This window comes from Canis lupus, chromosome 20 (assembly GCF_003254725.2).
Source record: "Canis lupus dingo isolate Sandy chromosome 20, ASM325472v2, whole genome shotgun sequence".
NCBI lineage: Eukaryota > Metazoa > Chordata > Mammalia > Carnivora > Canidae > Canis > Canis lupus.
In genome coordinates, this window is record NC_064262.1 from 48,937,357 (window position 1) to 48,960,824 (window position 23,468).

Sequence of the window (23,468 nt, forward strand, 5' to 3'; positions counted from 1 at the left end):
CAGGAGACTCTCCTCTGGCTCCTGGGCTGGAGGTACAGATGCCCATTCATCATTCCTCTCAGGGCAGGCGCATGGCTGGTCTCTGATGAAAAGTGCTGGGACTCACCTGGTTGTGGCACACCTGGTCTGCAGCCCCAGCACTGGCCCACTCACAGGAGCATGGGAACGCAGGAAGAATCACAGTCAGGTTTATTGCTCTGGGTTAAACCAGTGGAGACAAGACCTGGGGAGGGGGAGGGGAAAGCAGGAAGTAGGCAAACATTTCCTTCCCTTCTGGAGTCCTCGGCACCCTGACAAGCTGACCAGTGCCTTCCAGATCTGCTGATCACCTGCTCACGGGCTTGGCCTCCAATGAAATCTGAGGTGTGTGCCACCTGAGGCTCTGGAGAGCACGGCCTCTCCTTGCAGTGCCACCTGTGGGGCCACCTGCAGAGGTCTGAGCACGGAGGCTGTGGCGATGGCCTCCAATGGGCCAGTGCCCTTAGGAAGGTGTCTTGGTGGAGGAAGAAGAGACTGCCTCCTTCTTGGCAGTGGCCTTCAGCAGCGCCAGCTTCTTGGGCAGGCTGCTGTTGGCCTTCATTACAACGTCATGTTCAATCTTCTTCCGGATGCTGACCTCCAGATCCTAAGGGGGCAACCACAGGGCAATGAGACTGGGACCTGAGGTGGGGGGTGGGATGAGCAACTCCCCCTGTAGCAGCCCCTGAGAGTCTGGGGTTTATGTCTTTCTTCTGCCCTGCACTCTTTGGGGTGTTACATACAAAAAATCCTGTTCTTGTCTCTGGACCTCAGCTTTTAAACCTCTGCTCATCCCCATTTTACAGATAAGGACACAGGTTCCTGCAGTGAGGAGGCACCTGTCCAGGGTTCCCCCAACAGGTGAGGGATGGGAGACTAGAACCTGGCACCTGGCATGCCCAGAGCCTTTGGTCCCAGCTTCCAGGGAGCAGTCCTCTCCTGGCCCCTGCCATTTCCACTTGGCCTAGGGCGAACTGGGGCCCCAAGACACAGAGATGTGAGCAAGCAAAGGCACAGGGATTTGGGTCCAAATTTAATTTAATTAAATTAATTTACTTATTTTAAAAAATTTTTAAAAATAATTTATTTATGATAGTCTCACACACACACACAGAGAGAGAGAGAGAGAGAGAGAGAGAGAGAGAGAGAGAGAGAGGCAGAGACACAGGCAGAGGGAGAAGCAGGCTCCATCCACCGGGAGCCCGACGTGGGATTCGATCCCGGGTCTCCAGGATCGCGCCTCGGGCCAAAGGCAGGCGCTAAACAAACCGCTGCGCCACCCAGGGATCCCGGGTCCAAATTTTAATCAAATTTCCCGAACTGCCCTGTCCTACATGACTTCCAACAATCATGACCACCGTGACTATCACACACCTAGAGGCAGGGGGCACAACAACAAACAAGACACAGAAAACATCTACCCCCAGGGAGCTAGCACTCAGCATGTGTGTGGTTTACAGATGACATAAACGCCCGTGACCCACTAGGTTTAAGTGAAGGTAAGCTCTGCTATTGATGAAAAAACATGGGACGTGTGAGGGGTGGATGTTATTGGGGACAGCCAGAGGCACTGCCTGCTGTCAGACTAGACCCTGAGAAACGGAGCTGTGTGGACTTCTGGGAGAAGAATCTGGGCAGAGGAAACAGCCAATGCAAAAATGCTACGGTGGCATAAGGGGCTGTTAAGGGGCCAGTGAGCAAGGAGGAGAGTGGGAGATGACAAGGACAGATCACGCAGGGCCGCCCTGGGGAGGATTTGGGCTTTTCCTGAGGTGGGAAGACACTGAAGGCTGGAGCAGTGGATGGAACAGCCCAGACTCGGTTGCTCACTGGTGCCCTCTGGCGGCTGTGGGGAGAGACAGGAGATGAGGAAGGAGGTGACTGCACTGGTGCAGGTGGTAGTTGATGGGATGGGACCCGGTGGCGAGGGTCATCGGAGGTGGGAAATGAGTGGATTCTAGATTAATACTAAAAGCAATAAAGGATGGGATTAGACCCAGATGAGAGAGAAGGGGGAATCAAGAATGATCCCAAGTCTCTGGAGTCTTCCTGAATCAAGACTGTGGAAGGGTTATGTCCGGGAGGGAGAGGGGAGGATCAGGAGCTTGGTTTGGGATATGCTGAGTCTGAGATGCCCAAGAGGCAGTCTGCCTCCCGCTGCCGGTGAAGGTATGAAGACCACTGGGTGCCCAGGTCTCAGAAAACCGACATTCTCGGGAACCTAAACAAGTTGCTCAAGGTCATACGCATTAATTAGCGTGGAGTATAATCTGAACTCAAGTCAGACTCCAGTAAAACCAGTTTCAAATCTCTTTAAACTTCTGAATAAATTCTACGCCATCCACTTCTGTAAAGAAGCTGCATTTAGACACAACCACAAAAACGAAGAGCAACGCAGCTAACGTTTCCTTGTGTCCCGTGCTGTTCTCAGCGCAGGGCGTTAAGTCCTTGCACTTCTGGGAGAAAGGTGCTGGCACTACGACCATTTACAGGTAAGAGACGCAGGGGGAAGAACTACTAGCTGCTGATGGGAGCTGCGAGCGCACGCAGCGCTGCCTCTCCGCAAAGCCGGCGTTTCCACTTCGCCACGCCTCCTCCCCTCCCGACTCCTACTAACGCTGAACGCCCAGAGCGGCTGAGGTGCCTGCTGAACACTTTCTGCACGTCAGGCCTTGCTGCTGCGAGGCCTGGGGAACGGTACGTGACGTGCGGGTATCCACGGCGCAGGGGCCGAAGCGGAGGCCCACCGGGTCCGGGCGCCAGCCTCCGCCCCTCACCCCCTCCAGGCCCCTTCCCTCGCCGCTCGCACGCCCCACTCACCTTCTTGAGCTTTTGCTGTTGCACGATGCGCGCCTTCTTGGGGGCGATCACACGACCTGGGAAGAGATGCGCTCGCGTGAGGCCGGGGAGCCCCAGGCCCCCCCCGCCCCCCAGACTCTTGATAGCTCCTCACCACCCTTCCTGGGGCCCCGGTTCCGCTCCGAGGCCGCCGCCGCCTTGCTCTTCCCCGGCTTCCGCGCCTGGAACTTGCGTTGCCCCTGCGCCATGATCGGGGATGCGCCGGAAAAGGCGGGGCTGTGAGTAATGGCAGCCGGAAGGCGAGGGGCACGACGGGACACAGCGAGGCGGCGGGACGCAAAGGCTCACGGGACACAACGTGGCAAAGCGTTAAAGAGACAGATGCCCCCAGAAGGCGCGGATCGTAGGCAGCGCTTTGCAAAAACTTCAAGGTTGTAATGTAAGAGAGTATTTACAAGGCGCTCACTTGTTTTGTAAGACTTAGTTTTATGGGCAGCCCGGGTGGCTCAGCGGTTTAGCACTGCCTTTAGCCCAGAGCGTGATCCTGGAGACCTGGGATCGAGTCCCACTTCGGGCTCCCTGCATGGAGCCTGCTTCTCCCTCTGCCTGTGTCTCTGCCTCTTTCTCTCATGAATAAATAAATAAAATCTTAAAATAAAAAAAAGACTTCGCTTCATGCTTTGTACATAAAATTTAGTCTAGCACTAGGGTGAGACGAGTGAGGCACTCACTGGTGCAAATTTTAAGGGTGCCTAAAATTCCGTAATCAGTTATCAATAGTATTTTCAACATTTAAAAATAAAATTTCAGGGGTGCCTGGCTGCTTCAGTCAGTGGAGCACGTGATCCTTGGTCCCAGGGCTGTGAATTTGATACTCACGTTGGTTGCAGAGATTACTTTAAAAAATCAGTATTAAAATATAAAATTAAGGGGACCTGGGTGTCTCAGTTGGTTAAGTTTCCACCTGATTTCAGCGCAGTCGGGTCATGATCTCAGAGTCGTGAGATCTAGCCGCATGTCGAGCTCCATGTTGACAGTGGGGTCAACTTGGGATTCTCTCTCCCCTCTCCCTCTGCCCTGACCCCCAAGTTGCACTCTCACTCTTTCTCTGCCTGTCTCAAAGAAGATCCAGCTATAGCCTACGGACCAGCTGCCTACTACTTTAAACAAGGTTTTATTGGAACAAGGGCCAGTGTCAGGGGTTAGGTAAGGTCAATTCGTGCAAAGGCAAGTGTCCAGTCCGTTTAATATCTTGATCTTTTGCTCATCATGGATATCGTTTTGCATTTTTGCATTAATTTTTAGTTTTAAAAAATATTCCATGAAGCTATTATTTATCTTGATTACTGAGCTTTTCAGTGTCCCATTGAAAATTCTGTATCCCATGCACCACCCTGGTTCTAGCCCTGAAGCAACCTAAGAGGTTAGTACTAATAATATCCGTGTTTTATAAATGAGAAGCATGGGAAGGCGAAGTGGCTTGGCCAAGATCACACTGCCGAGCTGGGTTCTGAACTTGGGCACACTGGCTCCTGTTACAGGGCCCCTAAGAGCCATGCAAAGGTCCTGTGTGCTCTCCCTGGTTTGGGGAAGGAGTGTTTGGGGGAACAGGTAAGTTTGGGGGCAGGCCATTCAATAAGTTTATTATAAACCCTAAGAGGATGGGGGCTGGATATGGAGAGTCAGGTTGATTACTTCTGGGGTCCGTATAGGGTCCCTACCCTCAGGAGGCGGTGGTGCTTAGGGCTGCCTGGAGGTCTTCAGGAGCAAAGACGCCCAGCTCTGTGATGATGCCACCAGTGATGAGGTCATGGGGGGTGACATCGAAGGCAGGATTCCAAACCCCAATCCCTGAAGGAGAGAGAGGGGAGGCAAGAAGGCAGGTATGTGGCTCTGTGGAGGTTCTCAAGCTGTTGTCACCTCTCTCCCCCATGGTGGTCCTTGAGAGTCTGGGGGTGCTCATTCTCTAAGTGCATGAAAACATGAGCTTTGGCACCTAGTAATGAGTTTAGACCCCGCATGCTCCCCCACCATTCCTGGGCTGTCATCATCCAAGAAGGCTCAGGAATCTTACATACATCTACCCCACTTTTGCTGGCTCTGAGGGTCTCCATAAGAAGCTCTAAGAGCTTAGAGCCTTTGCATGGGCAGTTCCCTCTGCCTCTGGTGGGCACATGAATCACTGTTTCCTTTCCTTTGGATCTTTGCTCAAATGTCATCTTCTCGGCAAGGACTTCCACTCTGTCCACATCTCCCTGTGTGGACACTCCCCATGCCCATCCTTGTCTTGTTTCTTTCTCCTCAGCTCCCACCTGCTTCTAACATACACTGTGGTTTTGTTATTTGTTTCATTTGTTTCCCCTCGCCCCTGCTGGATTGTCAGCCCCACGAGCCCAGGGATGTTCATGTCTTTTTTACTCCTGTATCCTCAGCGCCTTAGCATCGGTCAGGTACTCAAAAATATCTGCTGAATGACTAACAACCTTTTACACCAGAGGTGGCAAATGGGTGGCCTGTTTTCTCTGCTCACAGGTCTTTGAAGACCACTGAATTAGCTGCCAGCTTTCAAAATGTAGATGTTGGAAAAATCAGAATACCCGTCCCCCAGGTTCTGCATTCCTGTGACCACTGGCTGGAGCAGGCTGTACATGGCCTGTGTCTCTCATCCTTGTTACCCTGCAGTCCCTAGTTTTATTTCAGGGGATGGGCAGGTGTTGCCAACACTGCTTTCCACAGTCTTATGGATTTTGGCTAGTGTTCCTTCTGCCTCCGGGAAAGCAGGGATATTAAAAAAAAAAAAAAAAAAAAAAAAGAGAGAGAGAGAGAGAGAGAGAGAAGAAGAAGGAGGAAATATATTTATAGAATTAATATATCTGTTTTTTAAAAGCTGTAAGGAATTGGCAGCATAGAACAATGTGGACTGTTAGGATGTCCCTCTGTGTAGTTGTATAGCGTGATTTTTACCTTAGCTCCATACCTGGGGCTCTGGGGTGGCAGCCCCATAGTACTTTCAGAGCCTAGGGATTTTAATGGGATCCCTTTTATAAAATATTGTCAATCATAATTGTTACTATCTAATGGGCACTAAGCAAGGGTCAGGCACTGTCTTCCATGTCACATGGGTGAATTTACTGGTCACCCTGGGGTTTGTCAGGTGGGTTGTAGAGAGGGCTCTTCTTACAGATGCAAACGACTGGGGTCCTGGGGCAGGGGGTGGGGGGGTGGGGGAGGGAACTCAGGCATCTGGCTCACAGCAGCCAGGTGGAGTGGAGAAGCTGAGAACATCAGTGTCTCTTCATAGGCACTAGGTGAAGCAGTATTCTTATTTTTTCTTCAAGGGAGGAAATCCAGATAGAGACTAGCAGGATAACTTGCCCTAAGTCCCCTAACTCTGACCTTGAATCTGACCTTCAGGATGCTTCTGTTCCAAGAAATGGCTTGAAGGAGCGGTTTATGCCCCAGAAGGCTGGTTCTACCCTAAACCTAAATCCACCTGCCTCTGTGATAGGGCCAGGGTGCCTAAAGGGAGGTGCCTGGGTGCTCTGGTGCCTGTCTTTAAGGGGATGGCTTACCGGGGGCTGCAATCCTGACCCCGTTGACATCTGTCAGCTCCTGCCCTGGGCGCTCCTCAATGACGATCTCCTTTCCTGTCTCCAGACGGAGGTCACACGAGGAGCTGGGGGCAGCCACGTAGAAGGGGATGCCATGGTGCTTGGCAGCGATGGCCAGCTGGTAGGTGCCCACCTTGTTGGCCGTGTCACCGTTGGCAACCACTCGGTCGGCTCCCACGACGACAGCTGGGGAGCAAGATGCTGGGGTCATAACCTGGCCCTGGATGTTTGGAGCCCTGCCCACTGGCGCCACACCTGCTGACCTGACACGCCCCGGTGGGCCATGGCCGCTGCTGCCATGCTATCGGCGATGAGGGTGGCGGGGATCTGCTCGTAGACCAGCTCGAAGGCTGTCAGCCGGGCTCCCTGGTTGTAGGGCCGGGTCTCCGTGCAGAAGGCATGATCCAGACGGCCCAGGGTGTGCAGTGAGCGGATCACACCTGTGGGGCCCGGCCAACCAGAAGGTCAGGATGAGACAGAAAGTGACACATGGACAGGGTGGCTCATTGTTTAGGAGCACAGCTCAGGGGTGCCTGTGTGGCTCAGTCAGTTGGGCGTCCAACTCTTGATTTAGACTCAGGCTATGATCTCGGGATCGTGGGATCAAGTCCTGTATCGGGTTCTGTACTGAGCATGGAGCCTGCTTGGGGTTCTCTCTCATCCTCTGCCTCTGCCCGTCTTGCCCTCTCTCAAAATAAATAAAGTATTAAAAAAAAAAAAAAAAAGTACAACTCACCAAAGGCTTACCAGGCACAGTGCCATTTCCCCAGGCCCTTGCAGTGATGGTCTCCTCTGCCAGGCACATGTGTGCAGAGAACACCTTCCCCGCAAGGCCTTCCCTGATCCCTGATCTCTCATAGCAAGCCCCCACACCTCTGACCCCTTCCTGGCTCTTTCTCTTTAGAACTCATCACCTCGGGACCCAGCATACGTACTTATGGATTGGTTGTGTTTGTTTCTCCTGCTTTCCTGTTCCTCAGGGCAGATTTTTGTCTACTGTGTTCACTGGTGGGTCTCCAGTGCAGGACTGTGCCTGGCACACGGCAGGGGCTCAGCAAGTGTTGAATGAATAATGGAATGCACGTCTGCAGGAATGGTGGGGCTGTCGAATTCTTAATTGATGTTTGTTGAGTGAATAAATCGGTGTCTTGCCATCAAGGCCTCAGTCCCCAGGCACAAGGGCAGGGCCCGGGCAGGTAGGCAAATCTCCTGGGGAATTCAGGGTCAAGAGGAATCTGTTTCCTTGATCCCCAGGACCTCTTCCCCACTCTCCTGGTCACAGCTACCCCAGTCTTTCTTTTGGAGGGCCACTCCCTTCTCAGCCCTTTTGGAGTTCGCATCCTGCCGTTTCTGTAGGCACATGGCTTGGGCTGGGCCCACTGACTAATTGATCCTGGATAGGCAAGTGACCCTATCAGAGCCCCTGAGATACGAGGAGACTTTTCTGGCACTGTCAGCATAGAGACCCTTGGCTCTTTTCCTCATGATCTGAACCCTAGAAGCCTCCCTACTAGCCTGTGGGGGCATGAGAACGATGCCACCATGGAGGACAGAACTGAGGAACAGGGACAGGTGGATCCTGATGTCACTCTTTGACCCCTGGATCCAGCCATACCTGAAGCTAACACCCTAAGCACTTCTGTACAAGAATACATTCATATCTTTTTGGCGGGTAAAGTGGTTAGGGTTTCTCTAGTGTTCAAAAGGCCCTTCCCCGTTCCCATGGATGCCCACTCACCCAGAGCTGTGCCATAGCCAGCAGTGGCCAGTGCACCGGTGTTACAGTGGGTCAGCACGGTCACCTTGCCGCCCCCAGGAGCTGCCCGCTCCAGGAGGTGGCGGGCTCCTAGGTCCCCAATGCTCCGGTTGTCCTTGAGGTCTTTCTCCAGCATGTCCTCAGCGCAGCGGATCACTCTGGGGCCAACAAGGGGCTCTCAGCTACCAGGCTTTGGGCCCAGGCTAGCCCCTCCTCCCTAGCCAACAGCACTGTACAGGAGCCCTCCAGCTCAAAGCCTCTCCAGGCTGTGGGGCCTGCACTCTTCTGCCACTGTCACCTGTCACACCACTGGCTCACACAGCACATTTACCTCATGTGTGTGGGAGAGCACGGCAATAAACAGGACAAAAATCTGGCCCCGTGGAGTTACCTGAGGGGGTGGGGAAAGCAGGTATCTGAAACCTGATGGGGAGAGTTAGCTCTGTGGAGAGCTGGCCTGCAGAGAGCACGTGCAAAGGCCCTGAGGCAGGAGTAAGCTTCGTTGCATCAAGGAACATGGCAAGCATCGACTTAGCTGCAGCGCAGAGGAGTGTAAGAACCAAAGGGCAGGGGCGGGATGAGGACAGGAAACAAAATTTCTCAAAAGCAAAACCAGGAGAATGCAGTGGCTCTGAAAAGGACCTCCACGGTAGTTGGGGCTGTATACGGTCTGGGGAGGCAGACAAGGGATTGAGAGCAAGGATCTTGGGGCGGTCTCCAGCTGCCCCGGGGTGGGCTCTCAGTCCTGCTTGTGTGGTTTGGGGCTGATGCGCCGTGCCTCAGTTTCCCTATATGTCAAAGAGGTCACTCTGCGAAAAAGTGAACTCCCAGCCTCCCCATGGGGCAGCGCAGGGCACAAGGCCGCCTACCTCTCCCGGACCGCCTCCTCCGTGGCGCCGTCGCGCTCGGCCTCCAGGGCTGCGGCGTCGGCCAGGTGGCGGGCAGCGCGGGCCATGTTGACGGCGGTGGGCCGAGCGGTGACCAGGAAGCTCAGCGCGTCGCGCACGAAAGCCACCAGCGCGGCGGGTCCCGGTCCCCCCGCGCCCGCCTGCAGCTCCACGGCGAGGCTGAGGCAGCCCACGAGCGCGATGGCCGGGGCGCCGCGCACCTGGGGTCGGGGTGGACGCGGCGTCAGGCGGGGGCGCCCTCCTCCCGCCCCGGCCCCGCCGCTCGGCCGCGCGGCCCACCTTCATGGCGCGGATGGCCTCCCAGGCCTGGCGCACCGAGCCCACTGGCTCGTAGCGGCTGCGCTGGGGCAGCAGCAGCTGGTCGAGGATCTCCAGGGAGCCCCGGGAGTAGCGGATCGCCTCGAGGGCCATGGGGCCGCCGCCTCGCCCGCCGCCGCTCGGGAGGTGCGGGGTCCAGCCGCGCACGCGGACGCTCGGAACGCGGAGGGGCGGGGCCGGGGCGGGGGCCGCCCCCGAGGCGCGTGCGCACAGCGATCCCGCAGCACCGGCGGCCCGCGGGGCCAGCCCCGCTTTACCTGCCGCGTTAAATCTGGGCAGTTGGTCGCCTCCCGGAAAGCACAGATGGCACCGCTTATGGGACAGCTATTGGATTCTGGGCCCTGTGTTTAGCGTACGGCTGACCAGAATTAGGGCCTCATCGCATGACCCCCAAATGTCCGGAGGGCTCCCTTTGGCGCCCGAGTTCAGCCAGAGCAGTGCTGAAGGTGGTCTGAAGTAGAGAAAGGCCCGAATTGGGGGTCCCAAAGACTAAGGAAGGCGTCTTACTGTTTGTTGCCTTGAAACCTTCCCATCCCTGCAGGGAGCAAAGACTGGTGACGCCCGAGCCCTCCCCGCACCCCCCCCCAGGGCCAAGTAAGAATTTGGCCAGGACCTCAGTCCCTAGAGGGCCCGGGTCTGTCTGGCTCACGGCTGTATCCCCAGGGGCTAGACTAGTGCCTGGCATACTGCAAATACTCCCATCAATATTTGTGAAATGGGGGGACTCCTGGGTGGCTCAGCAGTTCAGCATCTGCCCTTGGCTCAGGGGGTGATGCCGTAGTCTGGGATCGAATCCCACATCCGGCTCCCTGCATGGAGCCTGCCTCTCTCATGAATAAATAAAATCTTAAAAAGAATATATTTGTAAAAAATAAAAAATACATATTTGTGAAATGATCTTCCTTTTCCACAGTTTAGAGGGAGGTGGCCGGCTGGGTCTCTGGGTGGATGCCCTGCTGTTTCTGAGCCATTTTCTGCTCGGTTTACCAGTTCCCTTCAAAAGATGCATCAGGACAGGAAGGAGGGGAGCTCTTCCACGACCTTGCGGGGCATCCCCACACATGCATGCTCCAGGCCCAGCTGCTTCGCGCACCTCCTATGTTCCCAGCCAGGCCTGCCCTGTGTGGATCCTGCCGCCTGGTTCCCTTTCCACCCTTCACATGCAGCCTGCATTGCCTCCTCTGGGAAGTCTGCTCTGACTGCAGACCAACCTGAGCCACCACCCTGAAACCCTCCTCATGCTGGGTGGGGATCATGGCTGGGGCCACAGCTGTGGCAGCATCACACTGACTGCTGAGTGTCCAGGGAAACTCAGTGGGGTGGGAGTGGGGGTGGGGGAGTCAGCCCCTGGGCCCATCTAGCAACTTGAGGCAGGGACAAAGCAGCAGGGCTTTAATGTTGGGATGTCGTCCCACAAGGCACAAACACCCTCTCCAGGACCAAATAAATAACTCCACCGTCGCAGGAAGGTGAGGTCTGGGGAGGGGGGCGGCGTCTGAGCTCTCCCAGGGGTGGTGGGCAAGCAGGGCTGCAGTCTGAGGGGCCTCCTTGGGGGCGTGTAGCAGCCTCTGGAGCAGGTCTGGTCCCCAGAGCTGCTCATTCACTCTCTGAGTCGGAGTAATCAGCCACAAGAGAGGAGCTGAAGGTGCATGGCTGTGGTGTGTCCTGGGGGGTGGCTGCCTCCTGGGAGGAGCCTGGTGGGGACTGGGGCCTGTCCTGACATTTCCCCTCCTGCATTGGAGGCCCCCTGCTTTTGGGGGTCTCAGCTGTCTCTGCAGAGCAGTCTTGGGGGGATGTGGGCCCGTCCTGGGTGTTCCTCTCTGGCACCCATGGCTCCCCAGACATGGGGGTCTCTGTTGTGGGCTGGGGGCTCTCTGAGACCTCCCGGGATCTCCGCCGCACGATGCCCAGGTCCCCTACAGTGATGGGAGAGCTGGCCGGTGCAGATCGGCGGTTCTGGGCCAACTTCTTCAGGACACTTCCGGCTTTGCTGCTGCTGGTGGCAGGTCCCGGGGTAGAGGGGAACCAGGAGCGGCTGATGATCTCTGACCGCTTGAGTTTCTGCTTGTCCTCGTAGGCTGGGGGTTGGGAGGGAAGAGAGGGAAGGTTCAAAGCTGTTCTCTGCCTGGGCCTGGCACAGCCTCCGCAAGGCTAGGGGCCCCCATCTCTGCCCACCCAGTCCCCCATGCCCGCTAGCTCCCCACGCACAGTCCAGGGTGTGGAACTTGAGCAGGGCGGCCAGCCTGCGGTCGTCTTCCGTCTCAGGTACCAGTGGGATGGCCAGGCTTGCCTTAGCCTGCAGCGCCTGGTCCCTCTCTTCCTCCTCCTGCATGGCTTTTTTCTTTTCCTGTATGGTGGGGGACAGGAAGGGGGGAAGGCATGGTGGGTGTCAAAGACCTGCCTCTTTCTTGCCCACTACCCCGGGGTGTGTCACTCCACTCAGCTTCCTCCTCTTCGAGCCTGTTTGAGGGAAGGGCCTCACACAGTGCCCAGGACACAGAAGTCACTCAGCAAATGCAAGATGCAAGTGTCATTCATACGTGTGCTGTTCAGTCCTCTGTTGGTTCATTCCATGAATATTTACACAATGGTCAGCTTGTACCAGGCTTTGTTCTAGACACTGGGGACGCAGCAGTGAGTAGACACAAACCCTTGCCCTCACGGAGCTGACATTCTAGTAGGTTAGAGAGACAGAGTAGTGAGGAGCAAAAGAACGCAGGGAAGGGGATAGGGAGTGAGTGAGGGGTTCAACTGTAAATGTGGTGCAGAAGGGAGGGAAGGGGCAGGCAAAGTCTCCCTGAAAAGGCCACATTTGAGAAAGGACATCTGAGTGAAGAAGTCAAGTGAGCATCTGGTGGAAAAACATTCCAAGGTAGAGGGTACAGCCTGTGCAAAGGCCCAGAAGCAAGTGTGCTTGGAGTGGTGGAGGAAGTGAGGAAGCCAGTATGGCTAGAACAGAGAGAGTGAGGGGAAGGTGGAGACAGTGGGGAAGGGGAAGGTGAATCATTTGGGCTGTGGGCCATGGAGAGGACTTTGGGTTCTATTTTAAGTAGGAACCATGGAGTGTTCTGAGCAGAGATGTGAAATGACTCAGGTATTCCCATGTGCCTCCTGGTGGCCACATGGGGAACAGATGAGGGGACGTGGGAGCCTGGAGACCAGGGCAGAGAGACTGTGCTGGTCCAGGCTGGAGATGATGGAGGCTGTGGGAGTGGTAGGACCCCAAAAATTTGCCAATGGGAGACAGGGATGAGGGGGAGTCAAGGTCGACTCCAGGTTTCGGGGCTTGAATCCCTGCAAGGACAGAGATGCCTCCATTGCTGAGAAGGGGTGGCTTAGTGATGCACAGGGGCTTCTGGGGGTGTTAGGCTTGAGTGTCCTTAGACACCTCATGGGGAGATGCCCAGAAAGCAGGGGACACACAGCTCAGGGCACAGGCACAGCTGGAGGAATATGTTTTTGGTTATGAATAATTAGTGAGAAAACTAGCAGTTTTAGTCCTAATAATGACCACAGAATGATCAGAAAAGGAAGCAGGAAGGGACAGGAGCTGTGGGATGGTGACAGCTTGTGTTCCATGGGGGTAGCTGGGGAAGTTCCTGCCTGTCGAGAGTGGGCACAAGGCACAGGCACTCATATGACCCTGGGCCCTGACTCCCTGTGACGTGTGGCTCCACCGGGTATCTTTCAGAAGCCACTGCAGTCACTGACAGCAGTGTCCCTGGGGACAAAGGTCAGCGTTTGCACCTGGACCCTCAGTGACGCTCCATGCCAGGGCAAGTGTCTTGCTCAGGCATTCCTAAATATGCATGATTACTTTTATTTTTTTTCCTTTTTTTTTTTTAAGGTTTTATTTATTTAATCGAGAGAGAGAGAGACAGAGACAGAGGGAGAAGCAGGCTCCATGCAGGGAGCCTGACATGGGACTCGATCCCCGGTCTCCAGGATCACGCCCTGGGCTGTAGGCGGCGCTAAACCGCTGAGCCACCCGGGCTGCCCCCACGATTACTTTTCATTGTAGGTGACTTTCCCTTTCAATTTTTGTTTTCTTTTAACCACAGGGCACTGCAGAGAGGGTTTTGGCAATTATGTAGGGGTGCATTGATGATATCTGGACTTCATTTTGGGATGGTTGAGTGGACCTATGAGGTGTGTGTTAGGAGCTGAGCAGCAGAGGGGTGCCCGGTGAGCTGGGGCTCCCCAGGAGACAGAGGCTACTCCTGAGGTAGGGATGTGGTCAAACTGAGGCTCAGAGGGCCAGATGACCCACCTGCAGATAGGACATGGTGGGGAGAGGGCTGGCCCTGCATGCTGCCCCCCTTGTCAATGACCCCCTCTTCGAGGTCCTGACACTCCCCCCATGCCCTGCTCACCCGGAACCTCTTCCGTAGCATGCTATTGAGTGCGAAGTCATCCTTCCAGGCGCTCTGGGCCTCCTGGATGTGGCTCAGGGTGGGGAGGGCCTTCTTCAGTGTGCTCCGGTCGGCCTCGCCATGCTCCAGGCGGAACATGGCATCCGTCTCCAGCTTTTGCTTCTTCTCGTGCTCTGCAACAGCCAGAATGCGGCAGGGCTGGCAGGCTCCCGCTCGGGGCCGGGGTTGGCCTCGGGGCCCACCCTCCACGCTCACCTGTCGTCAGCACCTGCTCATTGTCCGCCATGTCCCAGCGCTCCTCCTTGCGCTGGGCGCCACTCACAATCACATAGTCACAGTTGGCGGGGTCCGTCTGCATCTCGATGTAGTTGACGCAGAGGTGGCATTTCATCCGGAACCTGGGTGGGCAGAGGGTGGAAGTCAGGACAGCATGGTGGCCCTGGTCCACCCGTCACCCCTGCTTCCTTCCCTTTGTGTGTGTGTCACTTGACAGGTGTTCACTGAGCACCAACGACACACCAAACTCTGTATCTGGGGTTATGGCTGTGGGTGAGACAGACTGTCCCGTCACCCCGGAACTGATATTCTATCTGTTCTCTGTTCATTTGTTCACTCATGTATTCAACATGTCCTGCTCTCTGTGGCAGGCTTGGCAGCAGCTGGGGACACAACAGTGAAGAATGCCAGCCTGCTCTCGGGGGGACTGACATTCCAGCAGGGGCCATACTGGCAGCAAATGCACAAGTGACCACTGTCAGGTGGTGTGCGCTGCTTTGGAACAGGCCTGAGAGGTGGTGTTGGAGCAGAAACCCCAGGAGGGAAAGGGAGCCTTACAGATATCTGAGAAGAGCGTTCCAGGCTGAGAGCATCGAGGTCTTCCTGGGGTGTGCGAGGGACCTTGAGGGGGAGAGTGGGAGGAGGCGAGGACAGGGAGAGGACTGGGCAGAGCGTGCAAGGCCTGGTGGCCATGGGGAGGGCTCAGGAAGTGGGAGCCATGGAGTGTTCTGACAAAGGGATGTGCACTGATTGACAGATCGGGGCCATTTCGAGGACAGGACTGAGGACGTGGCCATCAAGGAATGGCTGCCCATTCCACTCAGACTCCTTTGTGGCCCTCTCACCCTGCAGCTACCTGATGTGTCCCTCTGAGACACCCACCGGGCTGCCTATACCTGTAGATTGGGGTTGTGTAGTAATTGCCAACCTTCTTCTTTTCTGCATTGTAGCGAACACCTAGAAGGAGAGGGAGAAGATGGGGGCTCAGTGTCTTTTCCCTGGGTGGAGGGTGGACAAAGGGGTATTCCATCTCCCCAGAGGGGAGACACCTCTGGAGAGCTCTAAAACTCAATGTGGGAAAGAGCCGTATGCACGCTTGATGACAGGTCCTCAAGCCACAGAGGGTGGGCAGCAGGAGGGCCCAGGTTCAAATCCTGACTCCACCACATTCCAGCTATAAGACCTTAGGTTGGCTACTCTGGCCCTCTGGGCCTCAGTTTCCCCATTTGTTCAATAGGGATGACTACAATGCCTACCATGTAGCGCTGATATGAGGACCACAGGAGCTAACTACATATACAGATCACTTAGCACAGGGCCTGGGATGTGGCAAGTGCTCAAGGGTCAGCTTTTACTATTTACATCTGTGTTTTTTGTTTTTTCACTGATAGGTGATAGATACTCTTGATCTGTTTAATCTTGCTCACTGGTGCTGTGGCCTGAGTTTTCCTTTCCTGGTGGCTACTTCAGTTCCTGGCCTTGAGGGTGACCTGCCTCTGGTGTCAGGCTGTGCCCTGCTTTCCGTCCCCTGAGGACCTGGTGGCCCCAGATGCCCCTGGCTGGGTCTGATCAGGGGGACCTACTGGTGGGGAGTGTGTGTGTGAGTGTGAGTGTGTGTGTGTGTGTGAGAGAGAATCATCCTCCTCAGCAGTGGGGTGGCCCAGCTCCTCCTTCCTGCTCTTCCATGGCCTCTGTGGGAGGGGCCCGACCATTGTGCCAAGAGCTACCACTCTGGTTTACAGAATGGGCTGCTGCCTGGGGCCAGGTGCTGCGTGAAGAGCTGAGTGTCCTTGGTGTCACGGAGTTGGAAATGGAAGTCAGGCGGGTCAAGTCACCTCCCTGAGTCTCAGAACTGCCCACGGGACCCTATCTGTCTGTCCATCTGTGGCAGGCACAGGGGTCCAAACGCTAAAGGTAACAGCAGTTTGAGTTTATAAGCCTTCACGTGCTACATAATTTGTATGTTACACAGGTGGGAACTCATATCATCTGAATTTTATGGATGGGTAAACTAGGCCCATAGAGACTAAGTCACCTGTTGTAGGTGACCCAGCTCAGGAAGTGGCAAAGCCAGGCCTCCTGACTGCTCTGCTGTGAGGTGTCCACAACCCACTAGTCACTGGGGGTGCCTGTCTCCTCTCTGATTTCTGATCAGGGGCGGGTGGTGGAGACAGCTTCTCACAGGCCCGGCAGTTAAGGGTTCACCATCTGCGGGGCTGAAAGGTCGGGGATGGGATGAGGAGTAGAAGGGCAGGTGAAGCTCACCCATGCCGATGTGGTTCTTGCAGCCGTCACACCAGATGTTATAAGGCATCTCAAACCTACACAAACAGAAAACGGTTTATTGGCGCCCATCTGCTTGGGCTCTCCCTGGATCTGCATGCCCGTGCCTCCAGCCACAGCCACGCTGCAAAGGGCATGTGCGTGGGGAGGATAGAGTGGTGGGCATTCTTACAGCCAGGCCAGTCCTGTCATCCTGCTCTCCCACGGGCTCACCCTATCGGGGTGAGTCTCTGCTGGTGCTGCCCCGTCTTCACGTCTCACTTATCAGCTACACAAACTAGAGTGGAGGAAGTGAGCTGAGGGGAGCAGTGGCCCAGCTAGAGTTTAGGAGAGGTGCTGTACTATTACTACCTTTCTTTTCTGTGGTTCTATTCGGGACATGTGATCTGGCTGTCCACGTGCAGGAGTGACAAAGCTTTTGTCTGAAAATACCATTAAGTGATGAATAGTGCGGTGAAGTAAAGACACTCTCCATACGAGCCGAGGGCTCTGCAGAGTGGGAATGGGTGGTGTGCACAGGCCTGGTGGCGGAGCGTGGTGGGCTCTGGAGCTGGAAGTACGGGGTGGCATGTTTCCAGGTGACTTTCAGTTCTGTGCTTCCTAAGGCGGGGACTCAGATCTTGATTCTTTTTCCACAGATGTTTTTGCCCCTTGTGATTGGCACTGGATCCTCTGCTCAGGCCCAGGTTGGACCGCAGAGACAGGTCAGAGTCCACGAAGCAGAGAGGGGCTTGTCCTTCTGAGGCAATGCAGGCTGGCTTCTGCTTCCTGTCGTGGCTGACCCACTGGGGCGTGGGCCACAAACAAAAGGGGAGCCCTGCAGGTAGGGCCACTGTCCTGGCTCAATGGCAGTCATGGCTGGGATTCTTTATCCTCTCTAAACCCATGCCCTTTGCCCTGTGACTCTGCAATACTGCCTGCCAAGAGGTGGGATAAATACCCTCCCAGCTCCCTGCAACATGACTGGCTTTGGGCAATCAGTGAGACAGAAGTGACAGTGTGCCGGCTCTGGGTCTTGGCCTCAAGGGTCCTTTCCTGCCTGTGCTCATTCTCTTCTGGAACCTGGGTGCTGCCACGTGAACCAGCCCGGGCTAGCCTACTGGAGGATGAGACACCTGTGGAGTGGAGTCCAGTCGTACCAGCCCAGCCAGTCCCTGGGGACCAGCCAGTCCCCAGGTGACCCTCGAACATGCCAGAGAGCCCAGCGTGGGTCGGCCAAGCCCAGGTACGGCCAAGCCCAAGTATGGCCAGCTGAGCTGCAGAACTGTGAACAGCACACAATACATGTTTATCATTTTGTTACATGGCAAAAGCTGACTGATACGGCAACTTCCTGATTTCTGGAATTAAGACCCTGCAACACTGGGCAAAATCAGGGGCATTGAATTCTCCCAAAGACCCATGCCAGGTAGCACAAAGTGCAGGGGTCCTCAGGTAGTGCCAGGGCCTTACCTGATGATGAGGATGCCTTGTGACAGCTTCCGAGCCCGCTCCCGTAGCGGGTGGCTGTTGTGGTAGCGGTTAAGAGAGCCATGCTGTGGGAAAGGACAAGAGAGCAGGTGAGCACAGCCATGCCAGCTCCCCCAGATTGAGAGGCCGCTTGCTCACGTCCTGTGGGGGTTGCTAACAGCAAACTGCAAGGCACTAAAGGTCTTGGGGCAACAAGTGGGGTTGGAATCAAAAATACAGAAGTCTCAATCTATGCTCTTCCATTTAGAATATGCGAGAGCTGAAAGAGCTTAGTGACCCTGGGGAGTGACATCACTTTTTGTTTGCTGAGCCTGGTGTCCCCCAACCGTCCACCAAGGACGGTGACTGTAATGGCCTCTGGTGATGGGGGGAAGACAAGGTGAGGGGGCAGCACTGGTCAGATTACTGGGTACTCCATGTGCCTCCTCTTGTTTTTTTCATTTCAATTTATTTATTTATTTTTAAAAAAGATTGTATTTGTTTATTCATGAGAGACAGAGAGTCAGAGACACAGGCAGAGGGAGAAGCAGGCTCCATGCAGGGAGCCCGAAGTTGGACTCGATCCCGGGCCTCCAGGGTCACGCCCTGGGCCGAAGGCAGTGCTAAACTGCTGAGCCATCCAGGCTGCCCTGTTTTTTTTTTCATTTTAAAGGTTATTTTGAGATTTTATTTTTAAGTCATCTCTATGCCCAGCATGGGGCTTGAACTCACAACTCTGAGATCAAGAGTCACAGCTCTACCTACTGAGTCAGCCAGGCGCCTGCATCATCTTGTTTTAACCCCTCCAGGCCCCTGGAATGTTGAGGCGTTTTTTTATTTCCCCCTTTTGACGTATGAGGAAACTGTGGCACAGTGAGGCCAGTCATGTGCCCGGGACGTGTAGCTGGGATGCATCGCTTTGTTCCCAGGCCCTTACGGAGTACATATGGTGTGGGCCACAGAGTACGGAGTGCCACAGTGGTGAATGAGAAAGATGGACATCTCTGCCCTCAGGCAGATGTTCTAGATGGGGAGATGGGCAACATCCAAACAAATGAATGGCACATCAGGGAGTTACAGGGCGACAAATAAAAATAACATGCTAGGTGATGTGACAGAGAATGAGACAGTGGTCAGGGAGGCCCTCTGTGGGGAGAGATCCAAAGAAAGGCAGTGCCCACTGCCCTTACCTTTTCTGGATTGAAATCTGGAGGGTAGTACTTGTTTACACCTTTCCTTTCACCCTGGGAAGGAGAAGAGAGAGGTGACTCAGAGAGGATGTCCTGGAGGAGACCCTGTCGCCCAGCCTTGCAGGGTGGGACCCAGATGAGGGAGCCTGGGGGACATCCTAGAGAGGCCGTAGGCTCAGAGGGTCTGAATGGGGACAGAGATTTGGGGACTGGAAAACCACTGTTGTCACTCTGGAAAACTCCATGAGAATCAGACTCTCCTGAAGCAACGGCTTTCAGTGTTTTGGGGACTATGACAGACAGTAAGATGCATTTAACACCTGCCACTGCAAATGCACACATAATAGAGCTGAAACATGGCACAGGTTTCATGAAAGAACGCTCACCCTAGCTGTGAGAGTCTTGGTTTTTATTTATTTATGTTTTAAAGATTTTATTATTTATTAGCGAGCAAGAGACAGAGTGGGCATGAGCAGTGGGGAGAGGGGCAGAGGAAAAGGGAGAAGCAGGCTCTCCACCTAGCAGGGAGCCCGATGTGGGAGCTGGATCCCAGGACCCCGGGATCATGACCTGAGCTGAAGGCAGACACTTAACCACCTGAGCCACCGAGGCACCCTGGGTCTTGCTTTTTCAATGCTGGCAGCCACCCAATAAACTGAAATAATGACCCACCAAAGGAGTGGGTCTCAGACTTGGCTGAATGTTATATCCACCTGAGGAGTCTCTAAAACACTGATGCCTGGGCCCCACCCCCAGAAGTTCCCCTGACAGGGTCTGCTCTGGGGTGTGGTGCCTGGACTTTAAAAGGCATTGTGCAAAACAGGTGTTTGAACAAATCCTTGTGCATGCGTCTTCATGGCAGCACTAGTCACAACAGCCAGATGGTGGAAACAGCTCAAGTGTTCACGAGTGGATGAACAGATACACAGAATATAGCAGATCCAGCCGGGGGAATATTATTCAGTAATAACATGGAATGGAGTTCTGATGCCTGCTACAAGTTGGATGAACCTCAGTGGAAGAAGGAACCCACAAAAGGCCATGTATTGTATGAGTCCACTTATATGGAATGTCCCCAACAGGCAAGTCCATGTAGGCAGGAAGCAGGAAGCAGGCTGCCAGGGGCCGCGGGAGAGGAGCTGGGGAGTGACCACTTGAGGGGACAGGATTTCCTTTTTGGGACGATGGAAATGCTTTGGAGCTAGATAGAAGTGCTGGCTGTGCCACACTTAGTATGAAAATACTAAGTGTCATTAAATCACACACTCTCCAACAGTTAATGAATTTCACTTCCTTAAAAAAAAGAAAAGAAAAAAGCTGCCTAGGTGATTTTAGCACATGGCAAAGTTTGAGAACCACTGCACCAAAAAGATCATGATCCAAAGTTTGGAAATACCACCTATCAGGTTGGGGGTGGGGAGGGGTGGGGGGAAGGGCTCCTTCCCTGACACAGACCAGAAGAGAAACCCAATAAGCACAACGCTGTCCACTTACCATCTTGGGAGTTGCCTACCGGTCCTCTCCTTCAACACGGCTGGACTGAAAAGACGGTAAGACACGGACTGTGCAATGTTAACTACCCTGGCCAGTCCTGCCCTCCTGGGCAGCCTGGTGGAGGGGCCACGGCTTTCCGGTGAAGATTCCGTGGGCTATGTGCGGTGGCAGCGGCTCAGACGATCCTCCCAAGAGCGGTGTTTGTCTGTTTAGAAAGACAGTATCCTCTTCACTCTCCATCCAACATATATCTCATCTTTCTGCAGCCCTCATTATCTCTTACCTGGACCAGCACAGCTGCCTCCTCCCTGGTCTCCTGGCTTGCCCTTGCCTGCCACGCTCGGTTTTCTCCACAGGAACCAGGAAGAGATTTTTTTTTTTTAATTTTTATTTATTTATGATAGTCACACACAGATAGAGAGAGAGAGGCAGAGACACAGGCAGAGGGAGAAGCAGGCTCCATGCACCGGGAGCCCGACGTGGGATTCGATCCCGGGTCTCCAGGATTGCGCCCTGGGCCAAAGGCAGGCGCCAAACCGCTGCGCCACCCAGGGATCCCCAGGAAGAGATCTTAAAATATAAATCTGAAATACTGTTCTGCCTAAACCCCTCCATTGATTGCCATTGGTTTGAGAAACAAGTCCAGCCCCTCCCCATAGACTGTGGGGCCCCCACCTGCCTCTCCAAGCCCGCCTCTTACCCCTCTCTGTCTCCCTCACTCTGTTCCAGTCATGTTGGCTCCCTGGATGCGTTCAAAGGCTCGGCAGGTGCAGGCCAACTGCCTGAATGCTCTTCCACCAGCTGTCTGTTCTTTGTCACTGGTCTCAGCTCAAACATCATCTCTGTCAGAGGCCTCATTTGACTACCCGATCTAGTCACTTCTTCCCTGGGGTTCCTATCACACTGCCCTGTGTCAGCTGACTTGTCTACAGTCTGACTCCTCCACCAGGTCACGCTGTGCTGTATCTCCAGCACCTGGGATAGTGCCTAGCCCCTGATAAATGCTGACTGCACAAACCACTCATAACTGATTAAAGTTTCCTAAGAATTAGTGCAAGTGACACAGGTATCAAATGCAAGTCTCCTTAAGCTGGGAGTGGGCGACCTCCCTCCTTTTGTATGTTTGGAGGAGAGACTTTCAGGTCAAACAAAAGGAAGTTCTACTTGACACCAAAGAGAGACGCTACGAGACACTGAAGTATATTCTAGAATGGAGATTGGCAGATTTTCTCTATCGGGGACCAGAGAGTAAATATTTCTGGCTATGGGGACCAAACTGTCTCTGTCCCAATGACTCTACTCTGTTGTCATAGGTAGAAAGCAGCTGCAGGCAATATGTGAGCGTTGGCTGCATTTCATCAAAACTTTATTTATGGGCACTGAAATTTGAATTTCAGATGGTTCTCACCTGTCACAAAATATTATACTTGTTTTTGTTTTTTTCCAACCATTTATAAAGTCAAAACCATTCTCAGCTGGCAGGCTGTACAAAATCAGGCAGTTGCCTGGTTTTGACCTGTGGGGGTGGCCTGCTGGCTCCCTGTGCTGGAGTCAGGAAGCATCTAATGGTTTCTGCCAACTTAGCTGTGCACTCTCTACCAATTACTGAGCGCCAGGTGTGTACCCAGTCTAACATCACTGCCTCGTTTGCTCTGTATTATGTTACTATGATCTCTAGTTGATGAACGAGAACACGGGGGTTCAAGCAACTCCCTCAGGGTCAGAGGCAAGCTGAGGTGCAAAGCTCCAGATGTAAACGTTCCGCCATGACCTTGAACATCTCTTTACCTCAGATCCTCCATTTTTAAAGTATGCCCCTGGACCAGATTTTCCCAAGGTCGTTTCCAACCTAAAAACGGTTTTGCTAACGAACGAAACAGCTAAGTGCCTACTTAGGCTCTGGGGCACAGTTCCCTGGGCCTGCATCCCAGCTCCATTCCTTCCTAACTGGGCGACTTCAGCCAGCGTCTGAGCTTCCCTGAACTTGTATTTCCTCAAGTTGTAAAGAGTATATGTTGGCAACAGGACTTCCTGGGGTTGCTGGGAATGAAATAAGACATTGGGAAGTGTTCGCAGGGCATCCCATTTACAGGAGCTGGGGCTCTTACAGGGGTCTTACCAGCCCAGTGACTGGCACTGGTGTGGGGCTATAGGATGAATGTACAGAAATCTCTAGTTCTTGGTGTCAGGAGTAATGATAAATCCCACTGGCTTAGGGCATCGTGCTCGGTTTGCAACGTGACTGCTTGCTAGCGTTTTGACTTTGGCAAAGCATATCTCTCTGAGCCTCAGTTCTCTCATCTATAAAGAGGGTTTATAAAAGTATCAATCTGATAAGGTTGTCGTCAAAACTCAGTGAGCTGAAGCACAGTCCAGCGCCCGACGCAGAGTTAATTATCTCTCATGCTAGACCGTTTTACAAGCATTAAAATCTTCACCATAATCCAATTAGGTAGGGGCTCACCAGTCCCATTTTTCAGATAAGAAAGCCCAAGGGCCCTTCAGGCATAATATGGCCCGGGGGCGGGGGGGGGTGCGCTGGGACTGAGGTCGCGGCTGGGGCCGGGGGATTCCAATCAGGGGTCGCGGCTGGGACCGGAGCCGGCTCCGGACATGGGCCCACAGCCGCAGAGCCCCGCGGCCCTCAGCGAACTCGTCCCCCATCCGGCCGCTCCGAGGTCGGGGGAAGCAACGACCGGACCCCGGGCCCTCTGCGGGCCTGACCGCCCCTCCGCCGGCGCGTACTTACCTGCCCTCCTCCTGACGTCACGCCGTGCCAGTGCCCGGAAGTGAGGGCCGGGCGCGCAAGGGGGCGTGGCGCACTCGGCGCGAACGCGGACGCTGGCGCGAGGCGGAGCTAAGCGGCACCGCTGCGCTGATTTGATTGGCTGAATGCCAAAAGGAGTAGACCAATCCGGGCTTTGTCTTCCCAACTGTGGGGCGGCCCCGCGCTTCCCAGGCCCCGCCCACCCCGCCCGGCCCAATCCCAGGCC

At 54.5% G+C, this 23,468-nt stretch overlaps 3 protein-coding genes across 5 annotated transcripts; all 3 read right to left on the reverse strand.

Moving 5' to 3' along the window:
* Positions 1 to 172: 172 nt before the first annotated feature.
* C20H19orf53 (chromosome 20 C19orf53 homolog) lies at positions 173 to 3,349 on the reverse strand. The gene is made up of 3 exons (XM_025457755.3): positions 2,972 to 3,349; positions 2,839 to 2,894; positions 173 to 625 (listed from the first exon to the last, which is right to left on the reverse strand). Exons 1-3 carry the CDS (start codon positions 3,063 to 3,065, stop codon positions 482 to 484), a joined length of 294 nt encoding a protein of 97 aa, XP_025313540.3. The 5' UTR covers positions 3,066 to 3,349; the 3' UTR covers positions 173 to 481.
* MRI1 (methylthioribose-1-phosphate isomerase 1) lies at positions 542 to 9,581 on the reverse strand. The gene is made up of 8 exons (XM_035702628.2): positions 9,372 to 9,581; positions 9,054 to 9,292; positions 8,167 to 8,342; positions 6,692 to 6,868; positions 6,390 to 6,614; positions 4,539 to 4,668; positions 2,839 to 2,894; positions 542 to 625 (listed from the first exon to the last, which is right to left on the reverse strand). The coding sequence occupies exons 1-6, from the start codon at positions 9,501 to 9,503 to the stop codon at positions 4,541 to 4,543; spliced, it is 1,077 nt and encodes a 358-aa protein (XP_035558521.1). The 5' UTR covers positions 9,504 to 9,581; the 3' UTR covers positions 542 to 625; positions 2,839 to 2,894; positions 4,539 to 4,540.
* A 1,206-nt stretch (positions 9,582 to 10,787) lies between these two features.
* On the reverse strand, positions 10,788 to 23,314 carry YJU2B (YJU2 splicing factor homolog B). Of its 3 annotated transcripts, XM_025457751.3 has the most exons (11): positions 23,225 to 23,275; positions 20,759 to 20,823; positions 20,476 to 20,680; positions 18,982 to 19,035; positions 17,795 to 17,877; positions 16,325 to 16,380; positions 14,956 to 15,016; positions 14,039 to 14,181; positions 13,784 to 13,956; positions 11,619 to 11,757; positions 10,788 to 11,488 (listed from the first exon to the last, which is right to left on the reverse strand). In XM_025457751.3, exons 3-11 carry the CDS (start codon positions 20,476 to 20,478, stop codon positions 11,007 to 11,009), a joined length of 1,194 nt encoding a protein of 397 aa, XP_025313536.1. In that variant the 5' UTR covers positions 20,479 to 20,680; positions 20,759 to 20,823; positions 23,225 to 23,275; the 3' UTR covers positions 10,788 to 11,006. The 3 variants fall into 3 exon arrangements, with proteins under 3 accessions (XP_025313536.1, XP_025313537.1, XP_025313535.1); XM_025457752.3 differs by lacking the exon at positions 20,759 to 20,823 and having other exon boundaries at positions 23,225 to 23,314; XM_025457750.3 differs by lacking the exon at positions 23,225 to 23,275 and having other exon boundaries at positions 20,759 to 20,849.
* Positions 23,315 to 23,468: the final 154 nt, after the last annotated feature.

Bases quoted from the DNA above. Each gene is read 5' to 3' on its own strand.
- C20H19orf53 (XM_025457755.3), bottom strand. From the start codon at position 3,065: ATGGCGCAGGGGCAACGCAAGTTCCAGGCGCGGAAGCCGGGGAAGAGC. The intron at 2,895-2,971 runs GTGAGGAGCTAT...ATCTCTTCCCAG, and splicing joins CCGGGGCCCCAGGAAGGGTG to GTCGTGTGATCGCCCCCAAG. The intron at 626-2,838 runs GTGAGTGGGGCG...TTGCCCCCTTAG, and splicing joins AACAGCAAAAGCTCAAGAAG to GATCTGGAGGTCAGCATCCG.
- MRI1 (XM_035702628.2), bottom strand. From the start codon at position 9,503: ATGGCCCTCGAGGCGATCCGCTACTCCCGGGGCTCCCTGGAGATCCTC. The intron at 8,343-9,053 runs GTAGGCGGCCTT...TGTTGGCCCCAG, and splicing joins GAGGAGGCGGTCCGGGAGAG to AGTGATCCGCTGCGCTGAGG. The intron at 6,869-8,166 runs GTGAGTGGGCAT...CGGGCCCCACAG, and splicing joins TGGCTATGGCACAGCTCTGG to GTGTGATCCGCTCACTGCAC.
- YJU2B (XM_025457752.3), bottom strand. The intron at 16,381-17,794 runs GTAAGGCCCTGG...CTGTTTGTGTAG, and splicing joins CAAGGCATCCTCATCATCAG to GTTTGAGATGCCTTATAACA. The intron at 11,758-13,783 runs GTGAGCAGGGCA...CCCACCATACAG, and splicing joins TGCTACGGAAGAGGTTCCGG to GAAAAGAAAAAAGCCATGCA.